The following is a 19,429-nucleotide window of genomic DNA, read 5'->3' as shown; positions in this document are numbered from 1 at the left end:
CTTTATTTATTTATTTATTTATTTATTTATTCTCCTTTTGAGAAAATTGCAGTCAAAATGATCCTTAGCATGCACACAAAAAGCCAAATTTGCTTATAGTTCTGTCCATGTTCCAGTTTAGATTTACTGACACTTACTGCCCTTTAATACTGCCTCAAAGTGACTAATTTTTGCCATGATGATTTACTATTTTCAAAACCTTCTAACAATCAATAATACTTCTTGCAAAGAACTGCTCACTTAGGGTGTTTTTTATCTTCATTACTGCTTCACTTTTGCATCTATCTTGCCAAATGTATTTTCTGGGAAGACTTTGTAAGCATGGGGTGAATTGGTGAAAGTTTATCATTCTAACAATGGAATAGTTTAACAGCCTTATTAAAAGGTTTCCTTGTAAGGCACTTAATCTAACCATTTATTATATTTGACTGTGGGAGTAGAAATGAAAATGTATCAATGACAGCATGCAGTTAAGTCATATTAGCAGGCTTGCCTAAATTAAGCAAGTCTCACTTTTGGTTTTCAAACACATACCGGATAATAACAACCCTATATTTCATTATAGGGCCATTTCTCCCCCTCCCAATCCCAAAACAAGGCAAAGTATTCATGAAGAGAATAAAAGCATAACTATAGAATGTGTGGATCAGTAACATTTATACAATAGTAGCTTACTTATATGTTATAGCTTGGAAACCCTTCATAACTTTCCAGATGGAAAGTATTATCAAATGATGAACAGCTTAAAGAGAAGTATACTCCACAGATCAATAAATCAACACCACCACTCTAGTGACACTGTGAAAATGTATCTCATCTATACAGCAAGCTGCTGTCCAAGAAATTTTCCTAATATCTATCATGTGCTGAGCCATTGGAGCCCCCGGTGAGCTGCTTAACTTGCTAACCAAAAGGTCGCAGGTTCGAATCCGGAGAGCGGGGTGAGCTCCCGCTGTTAATCCCAGCTTCTGCCAACCTAGCAGTCTGAAAACATGCAAATGTGAGTAGATCAATAGGTACCACTCCGGTGGGAAGGTAATGGCCCTCCAGTGGGACCTTGGAGGTGTCTATGGACAACACCAGCTCTTTGGCTTAGAAATAGCACCAATCCTCAGAGTCTGACACAACTGGACTTAATGTCAGGGGAAAACCTTTATCTTTACCTTTTATCATGAACTAGCTTGGGGACCCGGCGCTGCCCGAGTTATTAGAGAAAGGAATTGTATATCAAGGTTGGTGTTTATCAGTTATTTATATGGCTCGCAGTGGTCTCAGGAAGTTAGTGAAGGTACTGTTAGTCCCATCATCTGTGGTCCGTCGTCCTCCAAACTGCACCAGGATGGAGAGAGGGTCGTGGGGGCTCTGTGTGCTAAGTTTGGTCTTGATCAGTCATTGGATGAGGGTTACAGCAGTCTCAGAAAGTGAGTTAAGGTACTGCAAGTCCCATTATCCATAGTCTCCCTCAAACCTCACCAGAATGTTGAATTGGCCATGGGGGCTCTCTGTGCCAAGTTTGGTCTTTATTGGTATTTGGATGAATGTCACTGTGGTTTCAGGAAGTGAGTGAAGGTACTGCAAGTCCCATCATCCATTGTCCGCCCTCCCCCAAACAGCACCAGGATGTAGAGTCTCTCATGGGGGCTCTGTGTGCCAAGTTTGGTCTTGATTGGTCATTAGATGAGAGTTGCAGCAGTCTTGGGAAGTGAGTGGAGGTACTTGAAATCCCATCATCCATAGTCTGTTCTCCCCCAAACCTTACCAGAATGTTGAGTTGGCCATGGGGGTTCTGTGTGCCAAGTTTGGTCTTCATCAGTCATTGGATGAGGGTCTCAGTAGTTTCACGAAGTGAGTGAAGGAACTGCAAGTCCCATCGTCCATGGTGCATCATCCTCCAAACCGCACCAGGATGTAGAGTGCATCATGGAGACCTGGTGTGCCAAGTTTGGTCCTTATCGGAAATTGGATGATGGTTGCAGTGGTCTCAGGAATTGAGCAAAGATACTGCAAGTCCAATAATCCATGCTCGATCCACAGTCAAACCACACCATGGCGTAAAGTGGGTCATGAGAGGTCTATGTGCCAAGTTTGGTGTTGTTCAGTCATTGTTGAGGGTCGCAGCAGTCTCGGAAAGTGAGTAGAGGTACTTCAAGTCTCATCATCCATGGTATGCCCTACTCCAAACCGCAGTAGGATGTAGAGGATGTAGGTCATGGGGGCTCTGTGTGCCAAGTTTGGTTTTGTTCGGACATTAGATGAGGGTTGCAGCAGTGTTGGGAAGAGAGTGGAGGTACTTGAAGTCCTATCATCCATGGTCTGTCTTCCTCGAAAGTACACCAGGATGTAGAGTGGGTCATGGGGACTCTGTGTGCCAAGTTTGGTCTTGATCAGTCATCGGCAAGGGTCTCAGTAGTCTCAGGAAGTGAGTGAAGTGACTGCAAGTCCCATCATCCATTGTCAAATTCTTCCAAACCGCACCAGGATGTAGAGTGGGTTATGCGGGCTCTCTGTGTAAATTGTGGTCCTGATCCATCATTGCTGGCAGTTATAATTGTTTTAGGAAGGGAGTGCAGGTATTGCAAGTCCCATCGTCCATGGTGCATCCTCCTCCAAGCCGCACCAGGATGTAGAGTGGGTCATGGAGACTCAGTGTGCCAAGTTTGGTCTTTATCGGTAATTGGATGAGGGTTGCAGTGGTCTCAAGAATTAAGCAAAGTGCTGCAAGTCCCATAATCCATGGGCCATCCCCGGCCAAACCACACCAGGACATAAAGTGGGTCATGAGTGGTCTATATGCCAAGTTTGGTCCTGATCAGTCATTGGATGAGGTTAACAGCGGTCTCAGAATGTGAGTGATGATACTGCATGTCCCATCATCCATGATTCATCCTCCTCCAAACTGCAGTAGGATGTCGAGTGGGTCTTGTGTGCTCTGTTTGCAAAGTGTGGTCTGTATTGGTAATTTTCTGACAGAGCCCCTGGCCTTTCCTTTCCTCTCTTTGTCATCTCGGAATCTTGGAATTGCGGCTGGCCAATCAGAGACCATATGCAAATTTCCTTCTGTCATGTCCCTGTTTCTGTCATGAACCCTTTTCTCCACCAGGGGCTCCTGTTGAAGCAGGCCAATCAGGGATCATAAGCAAATAGCACCACAGCAGCAGCCAGTCAGAATCTTGGAACTTTCAGGCTGACCAGTCAGAAAGCCGGCACATACACCGCCACACATCCGCCGCATACAAGTTTTGACTTTTATTATATACTAGCTTGGGGACCCGGCGCTGCCCGGGTTATTAGAGAAAGTGGGTAGTGGCGGTTCTGTATGCCAAGTTTGGTCTTTATTGGTCATTGGATGACGGTTGCATTGTTTTCAGGAAGTGAGTGAAGGTACTTGAAGTCCCATCATCCATGGTCCACCCTCCTCCAAACAGCAGCAGGATATAGAGTGGGTCATGGGGGCTCTGTGTGCCAACTTTGGTCTTTATCAGTCATTGGGTGAGGGTGGCAGTGGTTTCAGTAAGTGAGTGAAGGTACTGCAAGTCCCATCATCCAAAGTCCATCCTCCTTCAAACTGCAGCAGGATGCAGAGTGGGTCATGGGGGCTCTGTGTGCTAAGTTTGGTCTTTATCGGTCATTGTATTAGGGTCGCAGTGGTTTCAGTAAGTGAGTAAAGGTACTGCAAGTCCCATCATCCATGGTAGGCCCTACTCCAAACCGCAGTAGGATGTAGAGTGGGTCATGGGGGCCCTGTGTGCCAAGTTTGGTTTTGTTCGGACAATAGATGAGGGTTGCAGCAGTCTTGGGAAGGGAGTGGAGGTACTTCAAGTCCCATCATCCATGGTCTGTCCTCCTCAAACGTGCACCAGGATGTAGAGTGGGTCATGGGGACTCTGTGTGCCAAGTTTGGTCTTGATCCATCATTGGCGAGGGTCTCAGTGGTCTCAGGAAGTGAGTGAAGTGACTTCAAGTCCCATCATCCATTTCCATATTTTTCCAAACTGCACCAGGATGTAGAGTGGGTCATGTGGGCTCTCTGTGCGAATTGTGATCCTGATCCATCACTGTTGGCAGTTGTAATGGTCTCAGGAAGGGAGTGCAGGTATTGCAAGTCCCATCGTCCATGGTGCATCCTCCCCCAAACCGCACCAGGATGTAGAGTGTGTCATGGAGACTCAGTGTGCAAAGTTTGGTCTTTATCGGTAATTGCATGAGGGTTGCAGTGGTCTCAAGAATTGAGCAAAGGTACTGCAAGTCCCATAATCCAAGGTCTATCCCCGACCAAACCACACCAGGATGTAAAGTGGGGCATGAGAGGTCTATGTGCCAAGTTTGGTCCTGATCAGTCATTGGATGAGGTTAACAGCGGTCTCAGAATGTGAGTGATGGTACCGCAAGTCCCATCATCCATGGTTCATCCTCCTCCAAACTGCAGTAGGATGTAGAGTGGGTCATGGGGGCTCTGTGTGCCTATTTCGGTCTGTATTGGGAGTGTTCTGACCCAGCCCCCGGCCTTTCCTTTCCTCTCTTTGTCATCTCGGAATGTTGGGTTTGAGGCTGGCCAATCAGAGACCATATGCAAATTTCCTTCTCATGTCCCCGTTTCTTCCATGAACTCCTCTTGAAGCTGGCCAATCAGAGACCATATGCAAATAGCACCACTGCGGCAGCCAATCCGAATGTTGGAACTTTCAGGCTGGCCAATCAAAACGCTGGCACATACTCCTCCCGTCGCACCGCCACACATCCACCACATACAAGTTTTGACTTTTATTATATGTATAGATATAGATAGATAGATAGTAGCCTTCAAATGATGGTCATATACCAGCCCATCTTTTAAATATATTTCTACATAATAATAGCGTTCTTGCCATTTAATAAATACTTTTAACTTTGTTTTTGGGAACCATCCATTTATTTCAGTATCTGTAACTCATATTGCTGCATATATATAAAAAAAGAAACAACTGTAGCTGGGGCTTGCAACATCCATTCTGTACGTGAAATTTTTGCCTTTGCCATCATTCTATGCGATTACCACAGACGCTGCCACGAAACTTGGCTTCAAAAGCAGAACTGTCAGTAGTTTCCTTGATGTCCAGCAAAGTATCCAACATTTCTTATTTTAAAAATAACTTTATTTTTAAAAGTTTTAAAAGTTACATGAAAAGTTGAAAAAGTGGATCAAGAAAAGAAATAGAGAGTAAAACCACAAAAATGCCACACACAAAAAAGAAGGAAAAGAAAGAAGAGATAAGAAAATGAAAAGTAGATTACCTCTTATCAACAGAAAACAACATAAGCTTCACCCTCTAGGGCTCCAAATGTTGAATGCTTTCACAAACAAACAACTCCCCTCAAATTATTCTTCAAAATTCAAAATTGGCAAGTCCTTCTCATCCTCATGCAAAAAGTGAACAAAAGGAGTAACCAACATTTCAGATGCTGAACTTTTCTCACTTCCAGTCCCTGTGATCATGTTCCTTTACATCTTCATCATTTCCCATCATTATCTTTCTTTTATCTTTATTAATGACTTAGATGAAGGGCTAGAAGGCATGATCATCAAGTTTGCAGACGACACCAAATTGGGAGGGATAGCCAATAGTGCAGAGGACAGGAGCAGAATTCAAAACTATCTTGACAGATTAGAGAGATGGGCCAAAACTAACAAAATGAAGTTCAACAGTGACAAATGCAAGATACTCCACTTTGGCAGAAAAAATGAAATGCAAAGATACAGAATGGGGGACGCCTGGCTCGAGAGCAGTACGTGTGAAAAAGATCTTGGAGTCCTCGTGGACAACAAGTTAAACATGAGCCAACAATGTGATGTGGCGGCAAAAAAAGCCAATGGGATTTTGGCCTGCATCAATAGAAGCATAGTGTCTAGATCTAAGGAAGTAATGCTACCCCTCTATTCTGCTTTGGTTAGACCACATCTGGAATATTGTGTCCAATTCTGGGCACCACAATTCAAGAGAGATGTTGACAAGCTGGAAAGTGTCCAGAGGAGGGCGACTAAAATGATCAAGGGTCTGGAGAACAAGCCCTATGAGGAGCGGCTTAGGGAACTGGGCATGTTTAGCCTGAAGAAGAGAAGGCTGAGAGGAGATATGATAGCCATGTATAAATATGTGAGAGGAAGCCACAGGGAGGAGGGAGCAAGCTTGTTTTCTGCTTCCTTGGAGACTAGGACGCGGAACAATGGCTTCAAACTACAAGAGAGGAGATTCCATCTGAACATTAGGAAGAACTTCCTGACTGTGAGAGCCGTTCAGCAGTGGAACTCTCTGCCCCGGAGTGTGGTGGAGGCTCCTTCTTTGGAAGCTTTTAAGCAGAGGCTGGATGGCCATTTGTCAGGGGTGATTTGAATGCAATATTCCTGCTTCTTGGCAGGGGGTTGGACTGGATGGCCCATGAGGTCTCTTCCAACTCTATGATTCTATGATTCTATGATTCTATGATTATCAACAAAACCTCTACTATGCATTATCACAGAGATCTCTGGTGTGAAAAGACTCTGTGCTAGCTCTAATACCTTCTTAAGCACATGTGTCAAAATCAGCACCCAAGGGCTGAATCCAGAGACATCTGGGCACATTTATGAGCTTGTAGCATTTTGAATTCTCCTGCTTGCATTTCTTGAGTGTGTATGTTTGTTGTTATTTTCGGAACATGATCAACGGATGAGAATGGTGTGTGATAGATAAGGTGTCAGGTTATTTAACAATATGTTCAGGAATAGGTACAGTCTTACAATTACCAGCAGCCCTTTGAAGGCAACAATAAGACTGATGTAGCCTTGAGTGAAAATGTGTCTTGACATACCTGATCTAAGGCATCTACAAAGTATTTCCCCTTACCTATTGGCATAGTTGTAATGTTTCATGTTAACAGTAGCATTCTCATTCAATTATTTGAATTGGGGTTCATTCATGACTTCATACGTGGATGACTTCTCTTCAATATACTAGCTTGGGAACTTATATAAATATACAATGAACTGGGTACTGGGTCCATTGAAAGTACCAGTGTCTGTGCAACTGAGGGCTGTGTGTGTGTGTGCGTGCGCGCGCGTGTGCAGTTATAAACACAATTTTTCCAAGGCATTTTAAAATGGCAGAAGTGGTACCACAGTGGAGAGGAGTTCAGTGCTGCTTTCGGGTTCTCACACAGTAGACCAAGTTCTTGCTTGTTACCATTTTATTCAGAGAAGGGGGTGGTTCCTTTTCCCATAAGAGTTAAAGTTTGGGTTGAGCCATTGATAAATTGACCCTTAGTTTTTAAAATTAACTTTGATTAAAATTTCTAGACTTATACATAAGTATGTATAGGAATGTTTATTTATGTATAGTATGTTTATTTATCATATCAGAAGCAAACCAAGGGTGCAGTTGTAATGTAATTTAAAAAAAAAACACTAAGTTAAAAAAATGGTGTTATACTAAATGTCCTTTGACCAGTAACTGGCCACTTGGAGTGCCTCTGGTGTTGCTATAAGAAGGCCCTCCGTTGTGCATGCGGCAGGGCTCAGACTGCATTGTAATAGGTGGTCTGTGGTTTGCTCTTTTCCACACCCACATGTCATGGACTTCACTTTATGGCCCCATTTCTTAAGCCCCAATAAATGTATATTTTAAAAAATGGTAAGTTCAACTGAAATGTGTGTAGAACCTTAAAAAACCCCAATTTGATAGAATTCCTGAATAATTTAAGGTTTTAAAAATGTATGACAAATTAGAAAATATTATTTAAAAATCCTGTTGTAGAAAGGAATCGGCCATATATGTTCTGATACAATTGAAATGTATCAGAAATTATTTGCCACATTTCATTAACATTAGAATTTATTTGGGTTAATCTATCTAGTCAATACATATAGAATATATAGGGGATTTTTTCTGTTGATACACGTTTCATTAGTATAAAACAGAACAAAATTATGCCAATTCTGCTTAAAAAAACATTAGTTCATTTTATTAGCCAATAGTTACAACAATATTTGCATATGCAGGCAAAATACTGAAATGTGGAGAACTATTGGAGAACTATTAACTGAATTGCTTGGGCCTCCAAATGACAGGAATTTCCTGTCATCTCCTATTATTTACAAACCTCAACAAGATGAGCTTGGGAACTTACTATTTCGGATGACAACACTTACAGTCCCCCATGTAGTATGGCCAATCTAATCTGTTTTTCTTTGGGGTGGGTAGGCTTGAAACAGATCTGGGGCTTGATAGAGGCTGAAAGGAATTTCTGTTCTGCAGGTAGAAGGATACAATGGTTTACAACTCTGAGGCAATGTAAAGGTGTGGTGTGTTGTATATTACATACCCATGCCATTTGTGCTTTCTGCACAGAAAAGAACTCACATCTAAATGTTGTTGTCAGGAAAGAAAGATGCTTTAGTGAAAGTTTTCTGGTAGGCTTACCAAAAATTTTGGTGGGCTGACTTGTCTTTAAATAAAATTTCTTTAGTAAGTACAATGCTGAATCTTTCACCTTTTTGTGGGTTTTTTTCTTAAAATATTGAGTTTTCATGTTAGTTTCATCAAATAAATAAACTGAAGACTGCTCAATTAGTCATGCTAAAGTAATTTGCCCATCAGCACATTAATATTTTAATTTCAACTTTTATTTCCAGGCAAACCATATTCCTCTCAGAGGCCTCGGCCAACCAGCCCATTTTCAACTGACAGCAACACCAGTGCAGTCCAGAATCAGAGTCAAAGGCCTAGGCCTACCAAAAAACACAAGGGGGGCAGAGTGGAACAACCTCCGTTGCCTCATCGTAGGGAAGGAATGACAGATGGTAAGTTCTTGATTTCCAGTTATTAATGTGATAACTGTTAAAAGATGCATCTCAGTTTACTGTGCCAGGTTGCATAAACAATTACATTAAGGAGCATTTGTTTTCCACTACTAAGTAATCTCTCAGCCAGTTCAGGAAGTAGCAACAACATGTACTGTTTAACATAGATTCTGTGTGTAGCAACATAAATAACTCAAACATCATGTAAGTTAGCTCAACAGAATAATTTTGCTAAAAAAATTTTGTTTTTAAATGCAAAGATGACATTTTTATTACCCCAATTCTTTTCCTATTTCTTTTTCCCATTTGATATTTATACCCTTACAGTTCAAGCTAATAATGTGAAATTCTAAACGTGAATCATTACAATTTTTTATAGTGCAAAAGTGCCTTCCAAACTGTGGCCACAATTTCTCTCAATTTTTAAAATTAGAATCAGTTCTTGAGTAGCATCGATAACAAATATTATGTGACTACAGGGCCCCTTCCATCAGTTCCACACCTTTTGAATGTGATCTGACAATCACAAACAGTAGTAGAAACATAAAATTCAAATGTTGTAAATTATTCCTACTTGACTTCAGCCGAAGATTTATTGACTGAAATAAAGGCTACTGACAGAGAAACATAAAAACTTGGTTACCACATCATGGACTTAACAAAGCAGGAAGCCCTGTTATCATAATTAGCCTAAGAAGTGACTTCTTAGAAATGTGCTAATTGAGTCCTTCTCCTACTCCTTTAATTACTTCACATAATCAGAAGCCAACAAAATTTAGGGTTTTCTTTCTTTCCAAGAGCTGTACATACACTTGGAGGCGGGGAGAGAGCATTTACACTTGCTAGAAACAGGGATTATGATCTGGAGTGGGTACTCTGGATTAGCACCACATGGTCTGCACAGCCAAGCATTGAGCTGCCCGAGGGGCTGGTGGTGTCCACACTGTACAACCCCATGAGTATCCTCTGTTATAAATTGACATTTCCATTGAAGGTAATCTTTCATATGGTTGCACTAATCTACAGTGGATGAAAGTGGAATCTACTTAGGCTCTGGTCAGGTTTTCACTTTCACAGTTCCCTAATTACAGAATGCATGAAAAGGCACCACTTTCCAGTAGTATTACATTGTTGCACTAATTAGTTTGCAGTTTTTTCTGCTGATACTGTGGTGTCATTAGATGCCTCTTCTGATGACATGGTTTGTTTCCAGTCAAAGAAAAAAGCTGCAATTTTACAATTAAGTGGTCAGAAATATTTTAATGAGTATTTGAACCTAGTGGGAATAGAACCTCACTGGAATAGGAAAAGGGCAGGCATAAGCAGGTAATTCTAGCTTCATGAAACAATATTTTGGATCAATAAATTTATTATTGCTTTGCCAATAAGAACTATATGGGCTCCCATTAGGTCTAGCCATGTGGTAAACTCAGATTCAAATGAGAGTACACTGAATTAATTGTATCCTCCTCCACTGTTGTCTCTTTTTTATAGGGGAAATTGGTAAAGATATTTAAAGATCCCTAAGTTTAGGATAACTAAAATAAAGAAAAAAGAACAGTGTTGTCATGTATTTAAATTCCAAAATGAAATAATCATAAAATATCTAATGGTACAGTAATGTCTTGCATGTTCAGCTAAAGAAAGAACAGATAGTTACCTGGAGAACATGAGAGGAGGATTGAGTTAATCGTTTATCCTCCTCACATTTACTATGCAAAGGTATGAATGAGAGTAAGAATAATTACTAATTTGCCCAATGATAATGATGTTATAGCACCTTTACCCTAAATTGGAATTCAAGGTAACCTTTGACAATATATTTTTAAATAGCCTATTCATTAAATTTGATACCAATATCAAATAATGATTATCTACAAATCATATTTGTCGATTGCCAGGGCTCAAAGTAGAACCCTGTGGATCTGGTTGTGCCATGTGATAAATAAGTACTGCCCATGGTCTTTCTCATCTGGAAGATCCAACAGTCAGTTGCAGTGAGTGGGGTTAATCCAGAGTTTTTGAACCCTAAAATGCCTGGCATATGCCACAATAAACACACTGAACTATATCACTACACAGAATACTTTCACGCAGAAACAAAGTTTTCCATTAAGCACTGACACCAGTCCATGAACACAAAAAAAATAGTTCACAGTGTGGATTTATCCAAAGGGACGATTCAGACCAAGGAGTAAAATATAATGATAAATACATATTTTTAAGTTGCACAACTTAAAGATAGAACAATGCCTTGGATTTCCTGGGGAAATAATTTCTTTATTAGTTCACACTGTGGTTTATTCACCTGACCAATATTCAGAAATGGTTCAAAAGAATTATATGGACAAGGGCAGCAGGAGGTATACACACGTGAAATAGCCTTTTGTCTTGTTCCACATACGCACGATTCAGAATATTTCAGAACCTCTGTTTCTAAGATTATTTCATCACAATGAAAGAATCCTGCATGTTTATTTTGAAACAGCATGGGTAGAATGTTGTAATGCAACTATGTAATGTCCTTCTTCACCATTGCCAGGTCCAAAAATAAAAGGCAACAACCAAACCATTTATCTTAAGTATGTGTTCTCCCCTCACCCCAGAAAAGCTAACCTATGATGTATTTTCATACTTTGTTTCAAAAAGCAATTCATTTTTTAAACTTTGCAAATTTAGGTTGTCACTGTAAATATTTGTCACTGTAAACTATTTGTTAAGGTTAATAACAATATGAAATACAATATATTTAGCTTACCATACGTTTGAAATCAACACCAAGTGATTCTTGAAAGGTTTAAATTTGTAATTGTTGAACTGATTTTTGAATATGTTCTCCTTGGGATTAACTGTATTGCAATCTAGGAAGATTTGGATTAATTTTAAAATCTACTGAAATTTGAATGCATGTTCAAATAGATCTACAAAACATTGTCAAAGATAGCCACCTTTTTTCTGGTAAAAAGAGTTTTAACTACAATTTGGCTGTTTTTTCAGTAGGAGTTTTGAAACTATTTTATACCAAATACAGCATCCAAACTGAAGTAAAATCTTTATCAGCTGACAATGCATGTAAAGTTTGTTAGTTTTTGTGCAAAATGGAACCCAACTAAAATTACTGCTCTGGTAAGGAATATAGCTATTACATACTTCGATTAGCTATAGTGGAAAACATCTATCCATTGTCTAAAACTAGTAAAATATATAAGGTCTTTCTGATAGATAAATCTTTCAAAACCTTTTTGCTCTTCATCTTCAAATAGAATTTATGTCACTGATACTCTGAGTCTATTCACATCTTTTAGATCTACCACCACCACCAGACCCACCCCCTGGTCAGAGTATAAGGCAGCAGATAGGCCCTGGGCAACGTGGAGGTTCAACAGAGAGAAAAGGAAGCTCTCTAGAACGACAGCATACATCTACCATAGATGAAACAAAGAGCTCTTTGGATCGTCAAACTAGAACGTCACTAGAGTGGCAACGACAAACCCAAGAATGGATAAGCTCTACAGAACTCCAAGGCCAGCAAAAGCAAGCATTTGGATCAGGTGTGTAGCTGCACCTCTTAAAGTGGCTTAGGCAATTTCCTCAATATATTCTTTTATAAGATCCCCAACAGGCAGTAAAGGTCAAGGCAGGACCAATAAAAGGTATACTATTAACATCTGACCTTCAGTGTTTGTTCCTGCAATGGTGAAGCTTTTGAATACACCTAAACTACTAAAATTCTAAATGCATGGCTTTGTGACTTACTAATGCTACTATATGTAGAGGGGGAATTGTATATTGCGCCTTTTATTTTATATATATATATATACACACATACATACACACACACACACACACACACACACACATATACACACACATACACTCACACACACCACATATATTGATTGTGATTTTCTTTTTAAAATTCACTGGAATGGATTTTTTGCATGTACAGCATAGAGACACCTAATGTCCTCATGTCCCATCTGTATTGACAACACTGAATTCACAATAATTCTATTAATTCTTATTAACAACAATTTATTCATATTTATTATTATGTTGCCCTTTAATAAGGTCAAAGTCAGTTTGACGATTTCATTCATGTTGGGGAATGTTCAAACAACGAACAAACGATTTGCAGTGAACTTATCTGTAAGATAAAAATGCATCCACTAGACATTGTTTATGTTAACTTCATTTTAGATCTGAATTATTTCTGTTTCGGGCCCTCTATTTATTGGTATTGCTGGAATGATGTCTGTGCTGTTCTTCAAAGACAAAAAAAAGTATATCAACTGAAACAATTATGATAAAAAAGAAGGTATATAGAAGACATACATACTTATTTGATGCTTTGCACAATCTTAATGCTGTAAAATAATAATCCTTGGACTTACTACTTCCTTACTTAATTACTTAGACGATCCCTCGTTTGGCCTTGTAGATATTAAATATGCATGCATTAATATTATCCTGGGTTTTTTTTTCTAAATAGTTATTTTCAGATAGCAATTTTAGGAAAGTTATGAACAGCAAAGATGCATTACAATTACTGATAATCTGTTACCAGAAATACATGCAGGTACTGTATTAGAATAAAAGGATTAATGTCTTGAATTATTGAATTGCAGCTCACATTAGAGTCAGAAAATTCTAGGGACAATAGATTTTTTCTATTTTAATTATACTGAGTATCATTAATTTATTAAGACAGAAAGTACTAAAGAGTTAGAATTTAAGTTAAGACAAAATATAGTTTGGAAATCTAGATATATTGCGCTATCTATCAGAAAGAAAATGTGATTTATATTAGTAAATTATTATTATTATTATTATTATTATTATTATTATTATTATACTACATTTATACCCCACCCGTCTCACCCTAATGGGGGACTCAGGACGACTTACAGACCATGGCATACAATGCCGCTTTACAATATAATAATAAACATGACATATCAATTTAAACAATTAGCATACCAATTTAAACATACAGTAATAAGCATGACATATCAATTGAACAATTCAAATATAAATACAATAAAAAGCTTAAAAGTAAACATTAAATCCCAACTGAAGTGGGCTGATGGAATAAGCGCCCAGAAGCAGCAGACAACTGGTGAGGTGGGAAACTCCTGAAAACAAGCACCCACACAATTATTCTAAAGTGTGGATGATGAGTAGTGTGGTCATTAAATTAGCTGCACGGTGAGGCTCCACTATGAAGGCACCCTGTGCAGATCTTGTGGTGGTTTGATGAGGGGTGGCACAGCCATTAAAGTAGCCATGCAGCAAGGCTGCGGGGGCCATAGAGGCACCCCGTGCAGGTGTTCAGGCCACCAGGCAATGGGCAATGTGGCCATTAAAGTAGCCACGCAGCAAGCCTGTGGGGCCATGTTGTCTCCTTGGAGGGTGCTGGATCAGCTGGCTGAAATGAGGGTGTAGCTGAAGGTCTCCTCATGGGTAAGCCCAGGGTTGAGCCGACAGCAAAGCTGAATGACAAATACTCGGACCCCAGGGTCTCTCCTCCAGCAGGGCCCAAAAAAGCTCTCCCAGGCCTCTAGGTCAGTCCTTTTATGTTCTCTCCTTGGAGGCTGCTGGGTCAGCTGGCTGGAATGTGGGTGTGGCTGCTGGTCTCCTCATGGATAAGCCCAGGGCTGAGCAGGCAGCAAAGCTGGAAGGCAAATACTCAGGCTTCTCGGCCTTTTGGCTAAGATCAAGTGTAGTACTCAGGCCCCAGGGTCTCTCCTGCAGCAGGGCCCAACAAAACTTTGCATGTTCTGTTGAACAAATACACATACATGTATTGTAATTAGAAGAAATTTATGATTTTGCAATTAATAAATCTCTATCGGACTATAGAAAATCTAGAATTTGCGATCAACAGTAATGTTTTGCAAACCCACCAATTGCAAAAAAAAAAAAAACCCATCATAATACTTTTGTTAAGGATTGCAGTGATGTGTCTTTGTCAACATGTCTGTTGCACTTGCTTCACTTTCTTCTAATTACAGTACATGTATGTGTATTTGTTCAACAGAACATGCATGCACTTGAAGAACTTTCTGAATTAGATTATAAACTTGTTCTGACACTTTGGGAAATGTGAGACTTCAGTTGTTGTTGTTGTTCATTCGTTCAGTCGTCTCCGACTCTTCGTGACCTCATGGACCAGCCCACGCCAGAGCTCCCTGTCGGCCGTCACCACCCCCAGCTCCCTCAAGGTCAGTCCAGTCACTTCAAGGATGCCATCCATCCATCTTGCCCTTGGTCGGCCCCTCTTCCTTTTTCCTTCCACTTTCCCCAGCATAATTGTCTTCTCTAGGCTTTCCTGTCTCCTCATGATGTGGCCAAAGTATTTCAATTTTGTCTCTAGTATCTTTCCCTCCAGTGAGCAGTCGGGCTTTATTTCCTGGAGGATGGACTGGTTGGATCTTCTCGCAGTCCAAGGCACTCTCAGAACTTTCCTCCAGCACCACAGTTCAAAAGCATCAATCTTCCTTCGCTCAGCCTTCCCTAAGGTCCAGCTCTCACATCCGTAGGTTACTACAGGGAAGACCATGGCTTTGACTAGGCGGATCTTTGTTGCCAGTCTGATGTCTCTACTCTTTACTATTTTGTCGAGACTGGACATTGCTCTCCTCCCAAGAAGTAAGCGTCTTCTGATTTCCTGGCCACAGTCTGCATCTGCAGTAATCTTTGCACCTAGAAATACAAAGTCTGTCACGGCCTCCACGGTTTCTCCCTCTATTTTCCAGTTGTCAATCATTCTTGTTGCCATAATCTTGGTTTTTTTGACGTTTAGCTGCAACCCGGCTTTTGCGCTTTCTTCTTTCACCTTGATTAGAAGGCTCCTCAGCTCCACCTCGCTTTTAGCCATCAGAGTGGTGTCATCTGCATATCTGAGATTGTTAATGTTTCTTCCAGCAATTTTCACCCCAGCTTTGCATTCATCCAGCCCCGCACATCGCATGATGTGTTCTGCATACAAGTTAAAAAGGTTGGGTGAGAGTATGCAGCCTTGCCGAACGCCTTTCCCAATCCTGAACCAGTCTGTTGTTCCGTGGTCAGTTCTGACTGTTGCTACTTGGTCCTTGTACAGATTCCTCAGGAGAGAGACAAGGTGGCTTGGTATGCCCATCCCACTAAGAACTTGCCACAATTTATTATGATCCACACAGTCAAAGGCTTTAGAATAGTCAATGAAGCAGAAGTAGATGTTTTTCTGAAACTCCCTGCCTTTCTCCATTATCCAGCGGATATTGGCAATCTGGTCTCTCGTTCCTCTGCCTTTTCTAAACCCAGCTTGAACGTCTGGCAACTCTCGCTCCATGTGTTGCTGGAGTCTTCCTTGCAGGATCTTGAGCATTACGAGACTTCAGTAGCAACATGTATATATGCGCAATAGTCAGAAACCTGTTACACCACTATTCTATAGGTTGCAGTTTTCCAAGCTCATACACCAATGGTGATGAAAAGGAAACAAAATCTGGCAGCACCCCTTTTCTTCAGTGCCTTACTTCTATCATGGTCACTGTCCCCATAGCACTTTTCTCCTGCTGCACCACCCACACTGGCATAATGGATTTTAGTAAAATGAATGCTGATTTCTACTCCAGCTTGAACAAGTATCTCATTGCAGCAGCTGTACTTCTGATAATTGTTGACAGAGAAAACGCTTCAAAACATATGGTGCATCTTGCAGCTTCTATATATCTCCTTGGGTTTATTGATGTCATCAACTACATTGTAATGCTATATTAAGAATGATAAGAACAAGACTTCATCAGAGGTTTTCATGTGAAAAAGAACACGGTTGAACTGCAATTTTATACAGAAAAAATGTAATAGTAAATTTGTGGCAAACATCTTTGAACTGAATATGTCTATAATGATGAATACATCGTAACTCTTCAGCTTCTTTTTTACAATTTGCTTTTGAGACTTAGATTTATCCTTCTAATTCTGATGGGGGAGATGACACTTGAATTGCCACCATGAAATAAAGAGATCAGACACAAAAGTATTGAGAAAAAAAGGTCCACTTATTAACCTCATTAACTTAATTCCTGGGCAGCTAACTAAGTTAAGATGGGGGCGAAATGTGACATGAATCATGCCAGAGGGCCAGGTATCACCATGTGACCATCTCCTTGCCTACCTCTAGGTGAACACCTGGACCCAGGGGCAATCCACATGAAGGTTTGCTGGACCCGAAAGGCCATCCCAGGGGTACTCACTCCCAAGCCCCAGGACACTACAGAAGTGAGATAAACCCCATGTTTAGCCCCATTGTGGTATCATGCGGTCACACTTTGCCCTTCCCTGGAGTAGGGGCTCCTCAGTTTTAGAGGGGATAAAAACATCATTTGTCAAGTGGATCTAAGACCCTCCAGCAAACTAATTATTGGGCAGGGAAGAAACTTAGGAATAATAATAAATAACAACAACAACAACAACAACAACAACTTTATTTTTGTACCCCACCTCCATCTCCCTGAAGGGACTTACATGGGGGCAAGTCTGAAATTCAACATAATTAAAATATAACAACAAAATTCATAAAAGCATTTCAACAGTATAAAAACAAACCACACACAATACCATACATGAGGAATATCTAACAACTTTTATTGGTCTGAGTAGTGCATAGTTCTGAGCTCGAGCGGGCTGCTGGTGCAAATCACTTGCAAAGGACCAGGCTGATGTATAAAGTGCTAAGGATGGATGACAAGGTTAAAAACTGGTTGGTAATGTAAGAAGAGCAACTATGTCTTTAGAGGGGAACAATTCTAAACTGCAAGCTCTAATTATGGATCAAAATTGGGGGCCAGAATTATTTGGGAAACTGACTAGTCAAAGGCACAGTGGAACAGACACATTTTTAGTTTTAGGAAGAACCAGAGAGCTCTCTACTCAGAAAGAAGTAAGATGCAGGTCTCTGGAATGAGGAGTATGAGACTTTCCTGTTAATCCTCCCTGCTGATGACATGGGGGAAATTTGTAGCTGTAGAATTTATTACTAAATCACTAAAGTACTATGCATAAAGTAGCACTTAGGCTTGTATTTGTGCAAAGTAATCCTCTGTGAAATAACAAAAATGGTAAGCTCAATAAAAGCAAATTCAGGCTCTCAAGCTACCAGAATGCCTGGACAGTGACTCTTGACAGGCTTTTGAGAGCTGGGTAACCCAAAAATATCTGGGGAGCCAAGTTTGACAAGCATGATGGTATTTTAGAACAAGAGTCTTGGCAGAAGTCACTACTTAACAGATCAACATACAGCAATTTAATTTCATGCATTTAAGTTGGAACTTACTATGATTAGTAGAAAATAAGTAAGACTTAGAAGTCTTAAAATGGGATCAATCTTACCCCTGGTTAGTCATTTTAGGCAATGAATATGACCTTGTCATAATAATAAAGTCTCAAAGACAAGAATTGTTTGTCTAGTTCAACTTTTTCTTCATATAATATAAAACAGTGAAGTAATTTCCCAAGTACTTGATAATATAAAAAATAACACCAGGAAGCTAATTAAATTAGCAGATTCTGTAATTCTTTATCTTAACTGATTAAAGCAATGCTGTCATAATTGTAATAAAACAGGATAAAGCATTTCCACAAAACGAATAGAAATTATAATCTTTGTCTTACTGTTTTTCAAATTATATGCATATCTGTTTAATTAAGCAGTCTATGATTCATCATATTTTTCATAAGGATTTTCAATGTTTAGAATTCATAGACAAGAATTTTTGGGTTTCAAATAATTGCATTCTGTTGTTTCCAGTTAAGTCAGATTGAGAAAATTAAGCATATCCTGCAGTTTCTTCATATACCAGGAGGAGAAATATATATACAAGAAATATATCAGTATGAATGCCTCTCTCTCTCTCTCTCTCTCTCTATATATATATATATATTCCAATAATATAAATATTGGCTCATGTTTTCTACTGCTAGCTGATTCTTTCAATCATCTTAACCACCTGAACTATTGATTCCAATATTAAGTACAAAAATTGCATATCTAATGAGCTAAAAACATATAATATTGAGTCAGTTATCATCTAAGCAATTTTTTAAAAAATCAAACATTATGAAACTTGGTTTGTTTTAAGTTGCCAAACAAATTTAAATAATGCACCCCTCTATTTTCTTGATATGGGAAGATGTAGGTACTCAAATTTTGACACAGAATAAAATATATGAAGGGCTGTAATCCGTAAAACATCCCACCAGATTTGATATCTAGAATACTGATTGACCAAGATACATGACATATTGACTGTAACGATCAAGGCTCAGCTATTGAGTATCAGCTGCTAAAAGACTTGTAAGGTGGAGTAACTCAAATCTTCTCATGTATTGCAAAAATATGAGATATTATGATGTTCAAAGATGTTTGATAAACCCACAGACTAACCATTATGTGAATACACATAAAATTACATGCCTGACTTTTTAAGAACTTCACCCTTAGATAGAGTACCCATATGTATACATTGTGTGCATAGGTATGTGCATAGAGAATCTTCAGTCAGTTGCTGAATTCATGGAAAGCTGTTGTATTAATAGGACTTGCCAATGTGGCCTCACAAACCATCATCCATG

At 39.7% G+C, this 19,429-nt stretch overlaps 1 protein-coding gene across 14 annotated transcripts in view; it reads left to right on the top strand.

Moving 5' to 3' along the window:
• Positions 1-19,429, top strand: part of ROBO2 (roundabout guidance receptor 2) — a 1,336,704-nt gene that overhangs the window by 1,309,780 nt on the left and 7,495 nt on the right. For 9 of the 14 annotated variants that reach the window (XM_060770531.2, XM_060770520.2, XM_060770519.2 and 6 more), the window contains 2 exons: positions 8,645-8,812; positions 12,118-12,363. In XM_060770531.2, the coding sequence (XP_060626514.2) occupies positions 8,645-8,812; positions 12,118-12,363 (414 nt within the window). The remainder of the gene's footprint in view (positions 1-8,644; positions 8,813-12,117; positions 12,364-19,429) is intronic. The other 5 variants (XM_060770530.2, XM_060770529.2, XM_060770527.2 and 2 more) reach the window with 1 other exon arrangement.

This window comes from Anolis sagrei, chromosome 3 (assembly GCF_037176765.1).
Source record: "Anolis sagrei isolate rAnoSag1 chromosome 3, rAnoSag1.mat, whole genome shotgun sequence".
NCBI classification, from domain to species: Eukaryota; Metazoa; Chordata; class Lepidosauria; order Squamata; family Dactyloidae; genus Anolis; species Anolis sagrei.
This window is presented reverse-complemented; position numbering and strand designations above follow the sequence as displayed.